Source organism: Geotrypetes seraphini, chromosome 14 (genome assembly GCF_902459505.1).
Source record: "Geotrypetes seraphini chromosome 14, aGeoSer1.1, whole genome shotgun sequence".
In the NCBI taxonomy this organism is placed as follows: Eukaryota; Metazoa; Chordata; class Amphibia; order Gymnophiona; family Dermophiidae; genus Geotrypetes; species Geotrypetes seraphini.
In genome coordinates this window covers 60,147,602-60,166,298 of record NC_047097.1, presented here as the reverse complement: position 1 = coordinate 60,166,298, position 18,697 = coordinate 60,147,602, and the positions used below count along the sequence as shown (strand labels likewise).

At 43.7% G+C, this 18,697-nt stretch overlaps 2 protein-coding genes across 3 annotated transcripts in view; one reads left to right on the top strand and one right to left on the bottom strand.

Annotated features, from left to right (window-relative positions):
* Positions 1 to 14,620, bottom strand: part of RHOD (ras homolog family member D) — a 34,031-nt gene extending 19,411 nt beyond the window's left edge. The window contains exons 1-2 of the mRNA XM_033921024.1: positions 13,983 to 14,620; positions 3,332 to 3,419 (exon numbers count right to left, since the gene is read on the bottom strand). Of these exons, the coding sequence (XP_033776915.1) occupies positions 3,332 to 3,419; positions 13,983 to 14,123 (229 nt within the window). The 5' untranslated portion in view covers positions 14,124 to 14,620. The remainder of the gene's footprint in view (positions 1 to 3,331; positions 3,420 to 13,982) is intronic.
* The window catches only part of LOC117348662 (proto-oncogene Mas-like), an 80,851-nt gene that overhangs the window by 27,297 nt on the left and 34,857 nt on the right, over positions 1 to 18,697 (top strand). For both annotated transcript variants that reach the window (XM_033921021.1, XM_033921017.1), the window contains exons 2-3: positions 2,407 to 2,515; positions 3,348 to 3,487. The gene's annotated coding sequence lies outside the window, so the exon portion shown is untranslated. The remainder of the gene's footprint in view (positions 1 to 2,406; positions 2,516 to 3,347; positions 3,488 to 18,697) is intronic.

Below are 18,697 nucleotides of genomic sequence, written 5' to 3'. Positions count from 1 at the left end.
TTCCAGATTTGAGGGGCTGTAAGAAAAAAATCACATCCCTCCTTGAATAAATAAATTTTATCGAGGGGACTACTAGCAAAGATTTTTCTTCAGATCTTAAAGATTTTGTGAGAATATATGGTATTAGAAATCTTTCAAAGAATGCCGGTGCTTTGTATACTAATATTTTATGTGTAAGTAATGATATTTTATTTGTGATTTACAGGTAACCAATGCTTTTCCTTTAAAAGGGGAGTTACATGATCAAATTTTTTTCTTTTCGTAATTATTTTTATTGCGGTATTTTGGAGAATTTGCAGTCTACGCATTTCTTTTAAGGTAGATCCCTTGTACAGAGTGTTGCAATAGTCAATTTTTGATATGACTAGTGAATGTATTAAAATATTCAACGATGATTCACCATTTGATCGTGGTAACTAAGCTTTTGGTCCAATATGACCCCGAGTATCTTCACCTTGGTGACTATCTATTTATGGTTATATTGGCAACTAATTCCTGACCTTCCCTACATGGAAATAGCATAATCTCTGTTTTAGATGTGTAAAGTGCCAATTTATTGTCATGTAATCATTTAGATAAAGTAAAAATAAAGTTCTTGAAATTCTAAATCATTTATTTTTTGCTCGCTGTTATATAGGGAGGGCAATTTTCAAAACTGAAAATTTCCCAAGGCATTTATGGGTACAAAGAGGCGGGTTCAGGGCTAGGAGGAGGGCAGAGCTGGTTGACCATGTGCACTGTTTTCATTTTGGCATGCCCTGCGAGTAGTTTACGATGTGAATTTAACAAGTGTGCTCAGCCCCTGCATCTTCAAAGAGGACCTCGATGTACCTTCCGAGTCGGGAATGGTTCTAGAGGTCTGGAGAAGGACGGATGTAGTTCCAGTCTACAAAAGTGGGCGTAGAGCCAAGAAAATTATTCCTAGCCATGAGTGTAGAGACTTTAACCCTTGGAGCGACATTCTTATTAGCATATCCATGCAAATGTTTGATTAACTATCAAGGAGTTAAATACGTCTACTATATACCAGACCAGCTGCGTGCTTTTCTAGATTTGAAAGGTTTGGCTACTGGGAATGTTTGAGGACGGAGTTTAGGCATTGTGGAATGAGGCATTATGACATCACAATTTGAGCTCTAGAATGTTGCAACTTACGATGTTAAAGTGTTTGAGGCTTGTGCCGATGAGGATGGAGCTTAGGCATTGGTGAAATGAGGCATTATGACATCACAATCTGAGCTCTAGAATGTTGCTACTTAGGATTTTAAAGTGTTTGAGGCTTGTGCAGATGAGGACGGAGCTTAGGCACTGGTGGAATGAGACATTATGACATCACAATCTGAGCTCTAGAATGTTGCTACTTAGGATTTTAAAGTGTTTGAGGCTTGTGCAGATGAGGACGGAGCTTGCAGGAATGGGGCAGGGACAGGAAAATGAGTTCCCAAGGGGACGGGGAAAATTTGTCTCCATGTCATTCTCTGATCTGTAGATCTTGCAATGAAGGTTACTGCCTTAGAGAAAAGCCAAAACAGTCCTAATACACATTCCATGCTTTGAGCTGTATAATTATACTATTTCACTTAAATGTAACCCACTTAGAGCTACTACTGAAAAAGGCGTGAGCTAAACCCAAGATCGCATCCAAAGTTCAGGGTAGAAGTGCACTCACAAAAATGTTTTGGCATAATATTAAGCAATTTACACTTGTGCTTTTAAAAATATCACCCTTAATCATTTTAAAACAGCTCAACCTTCTCATTGACCTATAATGCATTGTGATATCATCATCCATTGTTAAAACTGCTCTGCCATTGGCTGGTGCCTCTGAGCAACCATCAAAGAATTTCAGCATGTGGAAGCCGAATAGTAAGTGATTTTAACAGTAGATTGGATGGCCTGGGAGAAGGGGGATCTCTCATAGGGGGAAGGCTTTAGGGTGGAAGAATCTGGAAGCAGAGGGTAGTAACAGCCAGACGGGAGGAAGTGGGAAGTGGGCTGAGGATTCTAGTGGAGAAGCCTAATTTCTAATCTAGTTTTCGGTTTATATACCGGGTCATCTCTCATCAGAGAATTGAATTAGGGTCCCTGCCCTAGAATCAGGATGAGAGAGTGTGGCACAGTCGTTAAAGCTATAGCCTCAGTACCCTGAGGTTGTTGGTCCAAACCCATGCTGCTCCTTGTGACCCTGAGCAAATCACTTAATCCCCCCATTATCCCAGGTACATTAGATAGATTGTGAGTCCACCAGGACAGACAGGGAAAGATGCTTGAGTACCTAAATGAATTCATGTAAACTGTTCTGAGTTCCCCTGGGAGAACAGTAGAGAAAAATAAATTAGGCAGAGGATGTAGGGTGAGGAGGACCAAAGGATGGCTATTTAATGGGCTTTTTTCTCTGTTTTTCAGAGGCAGTTTAAGGTGCAGCTTTGACTCCGCTAGCAGGAGGAGGACAGCTAGGAATGCATCTGGTGATTCTCCCTTCCGGGTGTTAGCAGATGACACAGTGGAAGAACAGGTGGGTCCTGTCCAGGTGGGTGAAAGTATATCTTTAGGCACTTTCCTTCCGCTTTTCCTTCCTTTGCCACTCTAGAAATCTAAAGTGGTTGCATTGTTCACAGTAGGGTAGATATGAATCACTTGTTTACTCTTTCTAAAGATACTAGGACTAGGGGGGCTTGTGATGAAGCTACTAAGTAGTAGATTTAAAACAAACCTGAGAAAACATTTCTTCACACTACATATAATTAAACTCTGGAATTCATTGCCAGAGAATGTGGTGAAATCAGTTAGCTTAGCGGGGTTTAAAAAAAGTTTGGATCATTTCCTAAAAGAGAAGTCCATAGGCCGTTATTGAGATGGCTTGGGGAAATTCACTGCTTATTCCTAGGATAAGCAGCATAAAATCTAGGTTGGCCACTGTTGGAAATAGGCTACTGGCCTTGATGGGCCTTTGGACTGTCCAAGTATGGCAGCTCTTATGTTCTTATATGAGCCAAGTATAAGATTGTGACATCACTGATGGGTTGTCTCTTAGACATTGGTGGAATGAGGCATTATGACATCACAATCTCAGCTCTGGAATGTTGCTACTTTGGGATTCTGACAGGTCCTTGAGACCTGGTAGCCACTGTTGGCTTGATGGGCCATAGCAATTAAATAGCCGTCAGTGCATTTACCTTGGCAGCATTGCTACCACAGCTTTGCAAAAGGGGCCCAAGATCAGAAGTCCTACATAAATTTACTGTACAGTTATCTTTACTCTTTCCCATTGATCATAAACATTGCATTTAGTAATTTCTCTGCCCTACTGGCTCTTACACTTGCTTCCTACCTGCTGTATCCCACAGGTTCATCTCCACTGATTTGCTGCCCAGCTGGAACGTGGTGGTGTATTTTTCAAACACAGTTGGTACATAAACCTACAGATCATGCATGGGATGGGTCAAGAAGAAAAGACACGAAGAGAGAAGGACAGAAGATTAAAATGGTAAACTGGTGTTCTTTCCATTCACAAAACAGCTCCTATGTACAGACTAATTCTTTATATACATATAGAATAAATTAGTGGCATAGCTACAAGGCTAACTTTTTGGGTTGGCCTGAACCTGAGGTGGATGGTCATGAAATTTTTTCTCCACCTCACCCTCTTCCTCCTCTGTTTCTTCCCTCTGCCCCTGGCACCCCCCCCCCCCCCTCCAATGCAAAATACCTCTTCTGGTGGCCAGAGCTCTTTCCAAGCTCGGCAGTTGGCAGCAGTGTCCCCAAGCTGCCACTGCTGCTGGCTCCCAATGCATGCTCAGTTTTTTCAAATGCACCACTGCCACTTCCCCACACCCACCCCACAGATCGATTTTGCTGGAGCCTGGCAGCAGCAGTGGCTCTGGAGCACTAAAATTCATTGTACATGCCAACTGCGTGCATAAATGTTTAGAATACTAGTGTATACATGTTTAGGTACGCACTTCAATGCATGTATATGCTAGAATGCTGCCTAGGTGCTATTCTCTGAACACCCATCTAGCATAGTCCATATTTGAGTGTACACATGGGCGGAGCATACATAGACCATAGGTGAGGTTTCCACTTATGAATATATCCCTGGTTTCTATATATATAGGGACGGCAACACAAAATGGGCACAGATCCAAATTGTGCACCCAACTGAATTGGCTTACAAGCCAATAACTGGTTGCCAATTTAGATTTGCACGCACATCTTGGTACATGCTATTCCATAACAATGTACTCCCAAATTCCATGGTGCCCAACTCAAAAGGGGATGTAGCCATGGTAGGTACATGGGAAGATCGGGTGTATTCCTGAAATTTGTACGCAGTGTCATAGAATATCTAATTTAAACTAATATACAACTTATTCATCGCACTATACCAAAAAGGTTCAAGGCGATTTACATCCAGAGGCCGTGAAGTCTACGGGTAAACACAAAAGCAATCAATAATTAAAATATCATCATAACCTGAATATTACAACAAGTCATATAAAAAAAGTCTTCAAATTTCTACAAAACCTTAAGCAATTGATATCAGGCCTAATGTAAACAGGTAGATTATTCCAAATTGTAATGGCAGCGCAAGCAAGAGGAGTCGAGCTGTCGTTTGTGACCGTATTCCTCTAATCTGTGGTAATAAAGTACCACATAATCTGGTGGAAGAATGATGCAAATGAGAAAAAGCAAAATCAGATTATTTGAAGCGTTAGTCTTGTAATATACGATGAACTATTCAAGCTGATTTCAACTTAATTCGCCTCTCAACTGGTAAGCAATGAAGATTCTTGTATTTTGGGGATGTGCGCCCAAATTGAGCTCTGGAAATTACATCAGAATTCCTTTGAGCGTCAAAGCAGCACGGGAGCATTAAGCACTCCAGGTCGCAATAAAAGTCTCTACCGTGGCTTAGTAAGTAATGTAATGTAATTTATTTCTTATATACCGCTACATCCGTTAGGTTCTAAGCGGTTTACAGAAAATATACATTAAGATTAGAAATAAGAAAGGTACTTGAAAAATTCCCTTACTGTCCCGAAGGCTCACAATCTAACTAATTAGAGGGTAATTGGAGGGTAATAGAGAAGTGAAAAGTAGAGTTAGAGGAAAAATGAAAATAAAATAAACATTTTAGTGTGTGTGGGAGGTGGAGGGGGGTAAATATTTCTTATGAGAAAGGAAAAGGACCTCAGAAACCTGCTCAGATATCATTGCATTTTTCATCCGAGACTTACAGGTTTCACATTTCTATCACTGAATTTATTATTTGGCTGTGAATTACAAAAATATTTATTGTGAAGATGTATTGGTAGTGTACAAATGAATAAGTGAAAAAAGGTTACTATTGGACACACACTTGTTATTTAGGAAACTGGGTGTTAATTAGCTATTGAGAGGTTCTTTAGGATCAATGATACAAATCTGGAACCTGTAAGTCTCGGATGAAAAGTGCAATGATGTCTGAGCAAGTTTCTGAGATCCTTTTTCCTCTCATGAGAAATATGCATTGTAAGATTTTTAGGACTCACTGCTTTATTTTTGGAAGATCTATTTGTTGTGTGGTATTGTCCACAACTGTGAGTCCCAACTAGAGAATGACACGGTGACAAAATTCATCACCGTTCCCGTCCCCACGGATAACCGCGGGAAACCATCTTCATGTTATTCTTTAAGGAGAGAGGGAAGAATCAGAGTATGAATGGCCACAACCACTGACCCTCAAGCTTTGCTTTGAAGAATGCTGGGGTAGAAGGACTGAGGTTGAAATAGACACTAGAAAATGACATGGGATTATTTCCCGCGGTTATCCGCGGGGACGGGAACGGTGATGAATTTTGTCACCGTGTCATTCTCTACTCCCAACTAGTATAGAAAAAAAAAAACCATCCTATTCCATTTTCTCTGTTCAGCAGCTGAGAAAGCAGGAGAGCCTGAAGCCTAGACTCATTAAACTCACCTTTCCGATCCAATCTGTGGGCGATCCGTGGTCGAGTCTTGCCAGGTGACCGATTCACTAAAGAGTCCCTATGCAAATGATCTGATCGGATGCATGCCCACAAGAAATCCCACGGATCGCTGTAGACCGATCGAGACGCATGCGCAGAAAGCATTTCAACTTCACTAGCTCCGCTCCCGCTCTGTGTTTAGGTAGGTACCTGGGGAAGCCCCGCTCACTCTCTATAATGCCCACCCAATCAGCGCTACAGGGGGAGGGTTGCCAAGTGGAATGCACTTCATTATATGCTAGCAGTTATTTGATTGACATCTTCAGGGCTTTGCTAGTTAAAAATTGCTTGCCCGACAACTCAAATTACTGTTGTTTTAGGTCGGACTTTCGCTTTGCAGCCAGAGTACAGAACAGAACACGCTTTAAACCCGCGGGCTAAAACCGCAGGTTAAAACCACGGGCTGGCAGAGAGGCAGGGCGGCAGAGAGCAGGGCACTTTTTGCACAAAGGAGATGTTTTATTTTGATGGTTTCAGGGCTGCAGGGCTGGGATTTCAGGGCGGCAGAGAGCAGGACAGTTGGCAAGGACGTGAGCGACTGTTCCTCCGCAGTCGCTTCCTTTTGGATCGGCCAGCCCATTCAGTGTTCTTTCTTCTGTTTAGTGAATCGCTGCCTTCCTACTTTGCATGCCATTTCCCCTCATTTGCATGTGCGGACCGGATCGGGCAGAAGGTTAGTGAATCGGCTCGCAAACTGGTCGGGACACGATTGGTGAGCTTGGTGAATCTAGCCCTGAAATACTTTAAGAGATCTGAACTGGGACTGGAATGTACTGGTATGCATTGGCTCATCCTGTGACATGGTCTCAGCCACCTCTTTCCAGTGTAAACATTCCTATTTGTGGTCCAGCTACCATAAGGTTGCTCCTGTACATTGGCGGTGCTTTTGTGTTTTGCTAGTGGTTGGGAGGGAAGGACACCTGGGGTGAGAAGAATTATTCCTGGGGAAAGGAGGGGCAGCTTAAATGGGGAGAATTATACCTGGGAAGGGAGAGGATCATTCCTGGTGAGGGAGAAAGAACACATACTAAATTTAGCAGGTATAGCACAATCTGGGACTCTAGAAGGGAGGAGGAGTACAGGGTCAAAGGCATTTTCATAGGATTACTGTCCCTGGTTTCAGTTTTGGTGTCTCTTCTCTGAACCTTGCATCCCATAATAAGACGGCTAGCTGCAGGGCTGTAAGTGTTGGGTAAGATTTGCCTCTTTGCGGATGATACCGGAATCTGCAATAGAGTAGACACACAGGATGGTGTGAATAACATGAAGAAAGGCCTGGCGAAGCTTGAAGAATGGTCTGAAATTTGGCAGCTAAAATTTAATGCTAAGAAATGCAAGGTCATGCATTTGGGCTACAAAAACCAGACAGAACGGTACAGTTTAGTGGATGAAGAACTTATGTGCACAACGGAAGAGCAGGACTTGGGTGGGATTGCATGTGATGATCTTAAGGTGGCCCAATAGGTTGAAAAGGTGACAGCGAACGCTAGAAGAATGCTAGGTTGTATAGGGAGAGATATGGCCTGTAGGAAATAGGAGGTATTGATGCCCCTGTATAAGACTTTGATGAGACCTCATTTAGAATATTGTGTACAATTCTGGAGGCCGCACCTTCAAAGAGATATAAAAAGGATGGAGTTGGTCAAGAGGAAGGCTACTAAAATGGTGTGTGGTTTTCATCATAAGGCATATGGGGACAGACTTAAAGATCTCAATCTGTATACTTTGGAGGAAAGGCAGGAGAGGGGAGATATGATAGAGATGTTTAAATACCTACGTAATGTAAATGCGCATGAGTCGAGTCTCATTCATTTGAAAGGAAACTCTGCAATGAGAGGGCATAGGATGAAGTTAAGAGGTGATAGGCTCTGCAGTAATCTGAGGAAATACATTTTTACGGAAAGGATGGTAGATGCATGGAACAGTCTCCCGGAAGAGGTGGTGGAGACAGAGACTGTGTCTGAATTTAAAAGGGCCTGGGATAGGCACATGGGATGTCTTTGAGAGAGGAAGAGATAATGATTACTGCGGATGGGCAGACTGGATGGGCCATTTGGACTTTATCTGCCATCATGTTACTATGTTTTTATAACCATAAAATTCTATGGCATCACAATGCAGGGGTAAAGAGCCTTAGCCAATAGGAAGAGGAGGAGATAATGGATGTTGCGGATGGGCAGACTAGATTGGCCTTTATCTGCCATCGTGTTTCTATGTTTCTATGTTCTATTATGGGTGAAGGATATTGTTTTGTTCATTGATTGTCTGCTATCCCACCCTAAGATGCTCTTGAATTAAATCCCCTGTGCATTTTTGTCACTGTCATTGGTATTTTCAATTGGTCTTCCCTTCCCTTCCTATCTCATTCTTGCTGCTTCTCCCTCTGCCCCTGAAACCCTATCAGCCAGTTTAAACCAAAAATTATTTTTTGTACAAATAAACAATTAGCTGCCCTGTACCACTGAGGGCTGGGACAGGATAAATCCAGTCGCTGGACCTGATCTGCAGTAGAGGATTATGTAACTCTAGTGGGAAGGCTGGTCTCTGTGACACTCAGACAGAGCTGGTGATAAACATGTCGGAGTTCAGGGCAGAAATTTGGGAAGTGGCTTCAAAGCTCGCCAGCAGGCTTTAGGTAGGCTTAGGGCCCCTCCGTAGCATGGGGGCCCAGGGTAATTGCCCTTTTTGCACCCCTTCTATGCCCAGCCTTGCGCCCAAGCAAACCTTCTGTAATCCCTGGCTCCCCATTCCCCACTCCTGGCACTATAACAGTCCAATATATACAAAAAAAACCTCAAATGTGTATCATTTAGGAAGCCTACAGTAGATCATGCAGCAAAAAAAAGATAAATATGCAACAATTATATATAATATATTATATATTACTAGTCTTATAGCCCGTTACATTAACGAGTGCTAGAATATATGTGTGTGTGTCTGTCTTTATTTCTTTCTCTCTCTCTCCTTAGCCGCTTTCTGTATTTCTGTCTTTCTTTCTGTCTTTCTTTTTCCTTGGCTGTCCACTACCATCCCGCACCCCTCCTGACGCGACTCCCGCTGTCTTTCTTTCTGTCTGTCTCTGTCCCTGGCCCCCTTTGTCTGTTTGTCTTTCTGTATATGTCCCTGGCCCTGTGTCTTTCTTCTTTTCTTTCTGTCTCCCTTCCTCCCTCTGTTTGTCTGTCAAAAGCAGCATTCCCTCCCCCTCTATTTCCCTCCCCCCACTCCAGTTCCCTGTGCACCTGCCCCTGTGTCTTTCTTCTTGTCTTTCTGACTCCCTTCCTCCCTCTGTCTGTGCAAAGCAGCATTCCCTCCCCCCATACCAGTTCCCTGTACAGCAGCATTAGCGTTTCCTCTACCCTCTTTCCCTTCCCACAGTGGCGACTACAAACGCGGGTCCAAGTCATTTAACGCCGCCCCCCCTTCCGTTCCCGCGGGCCCGACTGGCGATTTAAGCAGCCTGTCAGCACTCTTCACACGCTGCTTCGGGTCCTTCTACTGCCCTGATTTACTCAGGCACGTCCGGAGCAAATCAGGGCAGTAGAAGGGCCCGAAGCAGCGTGTGAAGACTGATGCATACGCTGCTTAAATCACCAGTCGGGGCCGCGGGAACGGAAGGGGGGGGCGGCGGCAAATGACTCGGGTCCCGGGCAGCGGAAAGTTGCTGGGCTCCGCAGGCCTCCCCACCCCACCATCCTAACGTCAAACTGATACCTGAGGCCGGCCACCACCACCACCACTTCCGCAGCTCGCTCGCGCTTTGGCCGGTAGGTGGAGAGCAGGGAAGCTTTTGTGATGCGTGAACACGCAGCAGCAGGACGGACCAGAAGCCGCGCATGCGCACTTCCTATGTGTCGCTACAGCTCACGGAAAAGCGGCACACACTTAGGAACTGCGCATGCGCGGCCTAGCATTTTATTATATTAGATATATGATATATTATATTATATATAATATGCAAAAAAAAAATATATAATAATCAACAGGCACTAATCGTGGATGAAAAGGCGTTTTTTGGAAATTGCCAGTGGCCATGCTTGAATGCTGGTAATGGTGTGGGACACATTCCTTTGTTTTTTGGGGTATTTTCCCCCATGTAATAGGCATAACAGCAAGTCCTTCCATTTTTGGCATTTGAAACATTGGCTCCAGATAAGTTCTTTTGTTATGTACTGGCAAGATATGCGTGTTGATATCTGAAGGGATTCCTAATCACACAATGAAATAGTTGTGCATTTAAAGAATGCTACAGTGAACGTATAAACGTTGCAAGCAGCATGTGACAGTTTATGGGTTTTGAAAGTATCGTTAACTAAATACAAATGGAGCTTCTTCAGACTGATGATGATGAGGTCTCAGGGTTTATGCATTTCATCCTTGAGGACCTGTTTATTGAGGTCTCTTCCACCACGATTAGTATATATTTATTTATTTTAAAAAAAAATGTATATCCTGCTACATCCTCAGTTCTGAGCGGGTTCCACAGAAACATACATGATCACATTGTAACAAAAAAAACAACATATAAAATAACTCGTATAAAATTTGCATTCTACAACGGTTCTCACAGAAAATTTTACAAATACATAATAAACCAAAAGTCTACCTACAAAAATTTGAACAGATTATTCCAGTGCAATAGGGATGGTATGCTGAACCAAGGGTCTTGCATCCATTCCCGCGAGTCTGTTGCAGGAGATACTGATCACCATTTTCAGTGACCTGTCAAAACCACGCAGGACATTGCCACACCGACAATCCCGCGCAGGACTTCTGTGTTCCGCCTAAAAACTGTTCCTGTTAGCGCTCAGATGGGGTGTGTGTGTGTGTGAAACCCCCCCCCCCCACACACACACTAAACTCACAACTGTTACACTCACGTTAGGGGGGGGTTTGGGGGTGTCTCACATTGAGGGTGGGGTGGGGGGACCTCCTCCCACTACACTGAAAACTGCTGATTACCCAAAAACCGAAGGAAAATGGCAGTTTCCAGTGTGATAGGTTTTCCCCCCACACACAACCCCTCTTATGGGAGTGCGAACACTTGCCAGTTTACTCGGGGGTTCCCCCCAGACCTCCCCTCACAGCGGTATCAGGAACAGTTTGAACGCGGCACGCATAAGTCCTGCGCAGGATTGTCAGTGCACAATTGTCGATGCGCCAATGTCCTGCGCGCTTTCATTACAGAACCCCGTTTGTCGGTGCGCCAATGTCCTGCGCGCTTTCATTACAGAACCCCGTTTTCAGTACCTCCTCCTCCTCCCTGCTTTCTGCTGCCCCCAGTCAGTCATGGAGATGATGCGGTATATAAACTTAAGGTTTAGATTAGATTAGATTAGATTTCTTCTGCAAGTGAGACCGCAGGAGCAACTTTGATCTCCTCGGTCTTCTTTTTGGTTTTTTTCATGTGTTGTTTTTTTTTTGCGGGGGGGGGGGGTCCCCGCGGGATTCTGTATTCTTGTTCAGCTCCAGTGACTGCCTATCCTGTGGGAGAGGAGCAGACTTCTGTCTGCAGCTGACAGGTGGATCCTGCGGGGGACCTGCTCCACCGGCCGGCTTGAACTGTGGAGCTCAGGGTTTTCCCCCTGATGTTTGCTCGCTCCTTGACTTTATCGGGAGTGCTAGTGCAGGCTTTATGGGCACCAATTGTGTTTCTTCGGAGCTGCACTTTCCTTCCCCCTTTTCACGGCATTTGGAGATCCTGGGGATTCAGGCTCAGTCTGGCTCTGGCCCAACTGGTAGCTGAAGAGTCAGAAGAGGCAGCTTTCCTGGTGACAGAGGTCCTCTCCTATTCCAGCTACTGAGAGGAGCTGTGGCAGGCTGCAGCACATCTCCCCAGCATCTGGGCTGTGAGTAGGGTTGCATGGTCTTATGTACTGTAGGCTTTCTAAATGATACACATTTGAGGGGGGGGTTGTATATATTGGATTTTAATACAAATGTGAGTCTCTTGCAATATAGTGTATTCACTAAAACAGTTCAAACATGCAGGACCTTGAGCTCTACCCAGCCTCAGAGAGCCCCGGAGAGTCCTTGACAGATACATGTTCGTAAACTATATTTAGTTGAATAGGCCAAACTCCTTAGGAGGTGTGCACATATTGTGTACTTAGCTGCAATAGTGAACCTAATATTAGATGTGAAGTTAGTTAGGACGATTGATTTGGTATGAACATATACATATAAGTAAGACGATCGATGTGCCAGTAACATAAGTAGGATGATTGATTGATTATGCCATAATTATGCTGGTATTAATAGCTCTGTATTGTAACACTGCTACAGAAGCCCCTGTAACTTTGTAGACAGCCCATGTATTGGAACACCTCCACTGAAGTTCATGCAAACCGCTCTGAACTAGAGAGTTGCAAGGGGACAGAAATCCCACCCATCTGCGCCCGTCCCCGCCAGGATCCTCTCCTTCCCCACCCGTCCCCGCCAGGATCCTCTCCGTCCCCGCCCGTCCCCACCCATCCCCGCAAGGAATTACCTCCATTCCCGCCTGTCCCCATAAAAAGCAGCAATTACTTCTGATAGGATCATCAATTCCACAGTTTCTTTTGTGTTTGCGCTGCTGTTTTCCTTGTGGAATCTCTTTGGTGGAACCCTTTTTTTGTTTTCTGTTCAGGTAATTAACTTATAAACCCCCTCTTTTACTAAGGCTGACGTGTCCATTATATTATATGGATGAACCCTACTTCCAAAGCCTTCCATCTCCGTGGGAGTTCCGTTGGCTAGAGGGGGGTCCCCATGGGAGTCCCATGGGTTAGGGGGGATTCCCGCGGGACCCGCGGGATTCCTGCGATCCCCGTTCCCATACAGACCTCTACTCTGAACTGACTTCCCTGTCATTAGTAGCGGCATAAAGCTAACAATTATTCTATCCATTGAGCCATTGTGATCCATCTGCACCTCCCATGGACTGTGCAATAATTCAGAAGAGCTCCAAGTCCAATTAAACATCATATTTCCAAAATCATTCCCTGAACACACGGGAGCAGCCCAAGTATTCCACATTACCTTTCCTGATGTGGGATCTGATTGGTCTATACTCTATACTGTCCATGAAATCACAGAAAACATCACACATTCCAAAACTAATTGATGTTCAGCCAGGACGATGTGACCATGACCCAGTTGAGTTTCATTCCTGGCCACATTCCTCACGCAGCTGGTTGTGGTGGCATGCTGCCTTCCATTTTCAGCCTCATCCTCTAATTTAGATAGGGTTATCATAATGGCTCCAGAAAAAGGAGGACGGCTTGAGACTTCCGGGTTTTACTTCCATTGAAAGCCATGGAAGTAAGGAGGATGGACTGAGACATCTGGGTTTTACTTCCATGGCTTTCAATGGAGTTAAAACCCGGAAGTCTCAATCCGTCTTCCTTTTCCTGGAGCCATAAGGTAACCCTAAATTTAGACATATATTTGTATGAACCTGGTTACTATACCATGATTCTGACTCAGATGAAGAAGAAGGAGTAAGATTTCCAACTGGCTCCATGTTTTCTCTATAGGTTGAGCCAAGCATGTGTAGGCGTGTGGGCTTGCTTTTATTATAGAATGTATAGAAATCAGAATTACAATTCCCTGCATGCAATGGGGTAAACCGTGGACTGGATCGAACTATTAGGCAAATCTGGAGTCAGCAGGCAAAGCTAGCAAAGGGAAAATCTGAAGATAAAATAAAACAGGAAGGTCCTATAAGAGAGGCTCTTTAGATACAGATCCAAGAACATTTATTGGTATGACAGGTTTTACACGTGTTGCCAGTTCATTATGTACAAATATCTGTCTCTGTCTTCTATCCCTCTCACAGAGTCTCTGAAACTTTCAGTTGTTCTGCCAAATTCTCTTTGTCTCTGTTTGCCTCTTTCTCTCCCTGAATGTGGCTCTCTCTCATTCCTTCTCACTATTCCTATCCTTCCACTCATTCTCTCTGGCTCTGGAAGGGCAGTAGAAAACCAGTCTTACCTCAGGGAAATCTCCCCTGGCAAAAACCATCAGGAGGGAAGTTTTGCCACAGCCCCCGTCCCCAACGATGACCGCTTTGATGCTGTTGATGCCTCTCTCACCAGCATGTCCATTGCTGAGGTTCTCAGCTCCCACCTGCATTACTGGATCTGTGGGGCAGGAAGGGTTAAAAGCACCGTCGAACTTCTCGTCCCTGGGTTTCTTGTACCCAGCTGATCCCCCTTCACTCTTCTTTCCCAGCACTGGCTTTTTCCACAACCAGACCCAATCCCAGATTTGGACTCAGTGGGGACACTCAAACTCTGTCCTCATTCTCTGTCTTTCTTTTGTTTAGATTTTTTTAGCTTTCCAGTAAGGTTGGCTTCTTGTATCTCTTTTTGAGCTTTCCCGCAAGATTCCCAGAGTTTTGAAATTCCTGGATTACCCAAGCTTGTGTCAGGAGGAGCTTGATAAAAAAAAGTTGGAAGTTCCCTCGGACTAAGGTCAGGGCTAGTATGCTCAGCACTGTTCATCTGAGTTACAGGAAGAGAGAGAAAACAGCTGTGTAGCCGGTTGTCATTCGTAGCCTGGCCCGGCCCCTTTGGGAGGGAAGCACAAGGAGAAGAACTGGGGTAGGGTAGAGGCAGGTGTGAGCCAGTCCTAGAGAGAGAAAGGAGGAGACCAGTTTTAAAACAAGGGCAAGAGTCACAGAATCCAATAAAAGGAACAAGGGTTGAGAAAGAGAGAGAATTTAGAGGAGATTGCTGTAACACAAGGGCAAGAATCATGAGTCGTATAAAAGTCAGGGAGGGAGAGAGAGACTGCATGATGGGAGGGAGGAGGCAGATAATAACCTAGAAATAAATACTGAAGGGAGCAAGACTCTCGCATCCTAGACTCAATGCTACATAGGCACCACTACCAAGACATTTGGAGATTTGAAAATGATGATAAATTTGTACATGAAAGCACAAAAGGAGCCCACCAGAATAGTTCCACTAGAACAAACCGCAAAGCAGAAATGGAAAAAGAAAGTGGAACTGGTATCTTGTCTGTGCAATTTATTTCACAAATGGTGCAAAGGTAACACAACCAAATATACAATGACACGAGTAGCACAGCCTAAATGTGACATAGACCCGACACAGGTCACAAGCTTAAAAATGCAAAAATTGTGTTCCTAACAAACGTACATACCTTCTTCAGACCAGAAATTATTTGGGGTTTTTTTTATGTTTGTGAATTGTAAGTTGCCCGGAATAGTAGATAGTGCAGGATAGATATTTTTAAATAAATAAATATGAATAAATAACTCGCATCCCCCCCCCCTTCTCCCTTTTTACAAAGTCACATTAGGCTTTTTTTATTGGACAATTCGATAGTGGGTTGTCCTAGGGGAATAATTTTTGGTAAAGCATCAGCTTGTGGGGTTTTTGGTCAACTAAAATGTCTTTTATTTCAGAAAGCCTGTATGATATTGCATAAATGTATTATGCAATTTTGGTTGCAGAAAGAATCTCCAAGTTTTGGGCATTGGAGGAATCAATTACATCACTTATTTTTATTTGAGAGTTGGGAGGTTCAAGATTCGCCTAAAAAAACAAAAAACAACCTCGCCTTTTTATAGAGATTCTTATATTCAGAATCTTATATTCAGAATCTTTCACCAAAAGTACGAAGTTTGGTTATCAATGATTTATTATGAAAATTAGGTTAACTAATTACATTCTAGTTATTTATTTTAATTCTTTATTTTTGTCTACTTTTATCCAGGGGGAGGGATTTCATTTAGGGGAAGATAATGGGTAGGGGATGGAATTAAGGGGGGTGTAGCTAAGATTGAATTAATTCATATGGAAATTAAATTTGAAAGAATGATTTAAATTTGTATAAAATATTATTGTGATTCTTATTGTATTGAATGTATTTTTGTATTATCCTATTGTACTGATTATTTGATTCTTTCAATAAAAATTGTAGTCAGGAAAGCAAAGATGCAAATGGAAGAAAAAATAGCTGACACGGTAAAATGGGGAGACAAGACATTTTTTAGATATATTAGTGATAGGAAGAAGTGCAAAAGTGGCATTGTGAGACTCACAAGTGAAGGGGATAAATATGTAGAAGCTGATAAAGAAAAGGCTGAATTGCTTAACAAATATTTCTGTTCTGTGTTCATGGCTGAAGCACTGGGAACGGGACTAAAATTTAATACTAAGAAATGCAAGGTCATACATCTGGGCTGCAAAACCCTGAAGGAACGGTACCATGTAGGGGATGAAGAACTTATGTGCACGACAGAGGAGTGGGACTTGGGTATGATTGTATGTGATGATCTTAAGGTGGCCAAACAGGTTGAAAAGGTGACGGCGAAAACTAGAAGGATGCTAGGGTGCATAGGGAAAGGTATGGTAGGAAAAAGGAGGTATTAATGCCCCTGTATAAGACTTTGGTGAGACCTCATTTAGAATATTGGGTACAATTCTGGAGGCTGCATCTTCAAAAAGATATAAAAAGGATGAAGTCAGTCCAGAGGAAGGCCTTCGTGATAAGGCATATGGGACAGATTTAAAGATCTCAATCGATATACTTTGGAGGAAAGGCAGGAGAGGGGAGATATGATACAGGCGTTTAAATACCTATGTGATGTAAATGCGCATAAGTCGAGTCTCTTTCATTTGAAAGGAAACTCTGAAATGAGAGGGCATAGGATGAAGTTAAGAGGTGATAGGCTCAGGAATAATCTAAGGAAACACTTTTTTTCAGAAAGGGTAGTAGATGCGTGGAACAGTTTCCAGGAAGAGGTGGTGGAGACAGAGACTGTGTCTGAATTCAAGAAAGCCTAGGATAGGCACGTGGGATCTCTTAGAGAGAAGAATGGTTACTGCGGATGGGCAGACTGGATGGGCCATTTGGCCTTTATCTGCCCTCATGTTTCTATGTTACTGTGTTTACCTTGGAAATAGGTTGTTGGAAAATTGCTCATCTCCCTTCAGGGAACAAACACACTAATCATTCTTTGCTTTTGTGTAGCTGACAGATTTTATTGCTTTGCTTTGACTCCAGCTGCTCTTTGTTTCTCATTAGAAGCCACTGCCCTAGGCAAAAGCTTAGTCTTGCCTAATGGTTAAGCCCTCCATGTCATTGAGTAGAAGTGTGTTGCAGAACAGTCACACAGAGTCTGTGGTGGTGCTTTTAGCATTTCACTGTACTTTGTGTCATCTGAAGAGGCAAACTCTCGCCATTTACTCCAGAGGCATGGGCGAGTTGCAAGCAGGGCAGGATTAAAGCATAGGCAAACTAGGCATGGGCCTGGAGCCCAAATATTTAGGTGGGGCCCTCTCAAATGTGTAAGTTGAGGCAGAGTTTTGCCAGGGTACATTAGCTGCTGCCACAGAGAAGAGAATTGGGAGGGCGCAGAGCCATTGTTCACCACAGAGGTCTGTCTATTCTTCCTCACTCCCTACAGTACTGCCTTCTAGTCAGAAGGAGGAGCCAGCGAGCAGGGCCTGTTATCTGCTGTTTCCTCCTCTGCCAGTTTTCCTCTGTAGTCAGAATCATTCAAGGCTCCATTTAAATTACATTGAGTGGCCCCAACAAACCTATTTGCCTAGGGTCCAACAAAGATTTAATCCTGCCCTAATCGCACCATGGAGTGATACAGAGGCACTTGAAAATGTCTGGCAGATCCCAAATAGGAAAATCCATTCCATGGTGCTCCCTTCCACATCAGGGAGGTGGAGGTACCTGTGGTTATCCAGCTAAAGAGTTAATGGGCCTGTCTTTCAGAAACTTATCCAAACCTCTTTTGAACTCAGCTAAATTACTAGCTTCAACTACATTCTCTGGCTAGATTCCATCATTTAATTATGTGCCGACTAAAATATACTCTCTGGCATTTAATATCTGCCACTAGTTAGTTTAAGAGGCAGGGTCAAACCAAAGGTTACCAGACACCCTAGGGCCTAGGCCAGTGTTCTTCAGTGCAAGGCTCAGGGGTCAATGGTGATCCCTACAGACCTCTGAGGCGGTCCATCCACTGTCTGGTTTTTATTTTCTTCTACACATGCTCAGGGGAGAAGTGTAGTATGGATGGGGAAGGACCAGTATGCATGTTCTTCATCTTTTGAAAGAAAGATATGATAGCTGTGTTAGTCTACTTCAGGGGTAGGCAATTCCGGTCCTCAAGAGCCGGAGCCAGGTAAGGTTTTCAGGATAACCACAATGAATATGCATGAGATAGATTTGTATCTCAAGGAGGCAGTGCATGCAAATTCATCTCCTACATATTCATTGTGGATATCCTGAAAACCTGACCTGGTTCCGGCTCTCGAGGACCGGAATTGCCTACCCCTGGTTTACTTTAAAGGTAATGACTAGAAATGAAAACAAAAACAAGATAAAATGATTCCTTTTTATTGGACTAATTTATTTTTGACCAGCTTTTGAAGGCAAGACTTTTTTTTTTTTTTTTTATTGAGACATCCCTTTGGAAATGCTCACCTACAGGAGCCCCGGCATACGTGACGGCAGCAGGACGTTGCAAGTCAGCTGACGCTGGCGCCTCTCTTCCTGCCCAGAATGCGAGATCGGGTATAAGACCGCAGGCTGCAAAATAGCACCCGGGAGGGCCGCGAGTTTGAGACCGCTGCGCTACACCATTCATGGTTTTGTACATCTCTAGCACATTCTAAGTTGTCTCTTCTAAAAAACTGGATGACAAGTAGATCTACTTT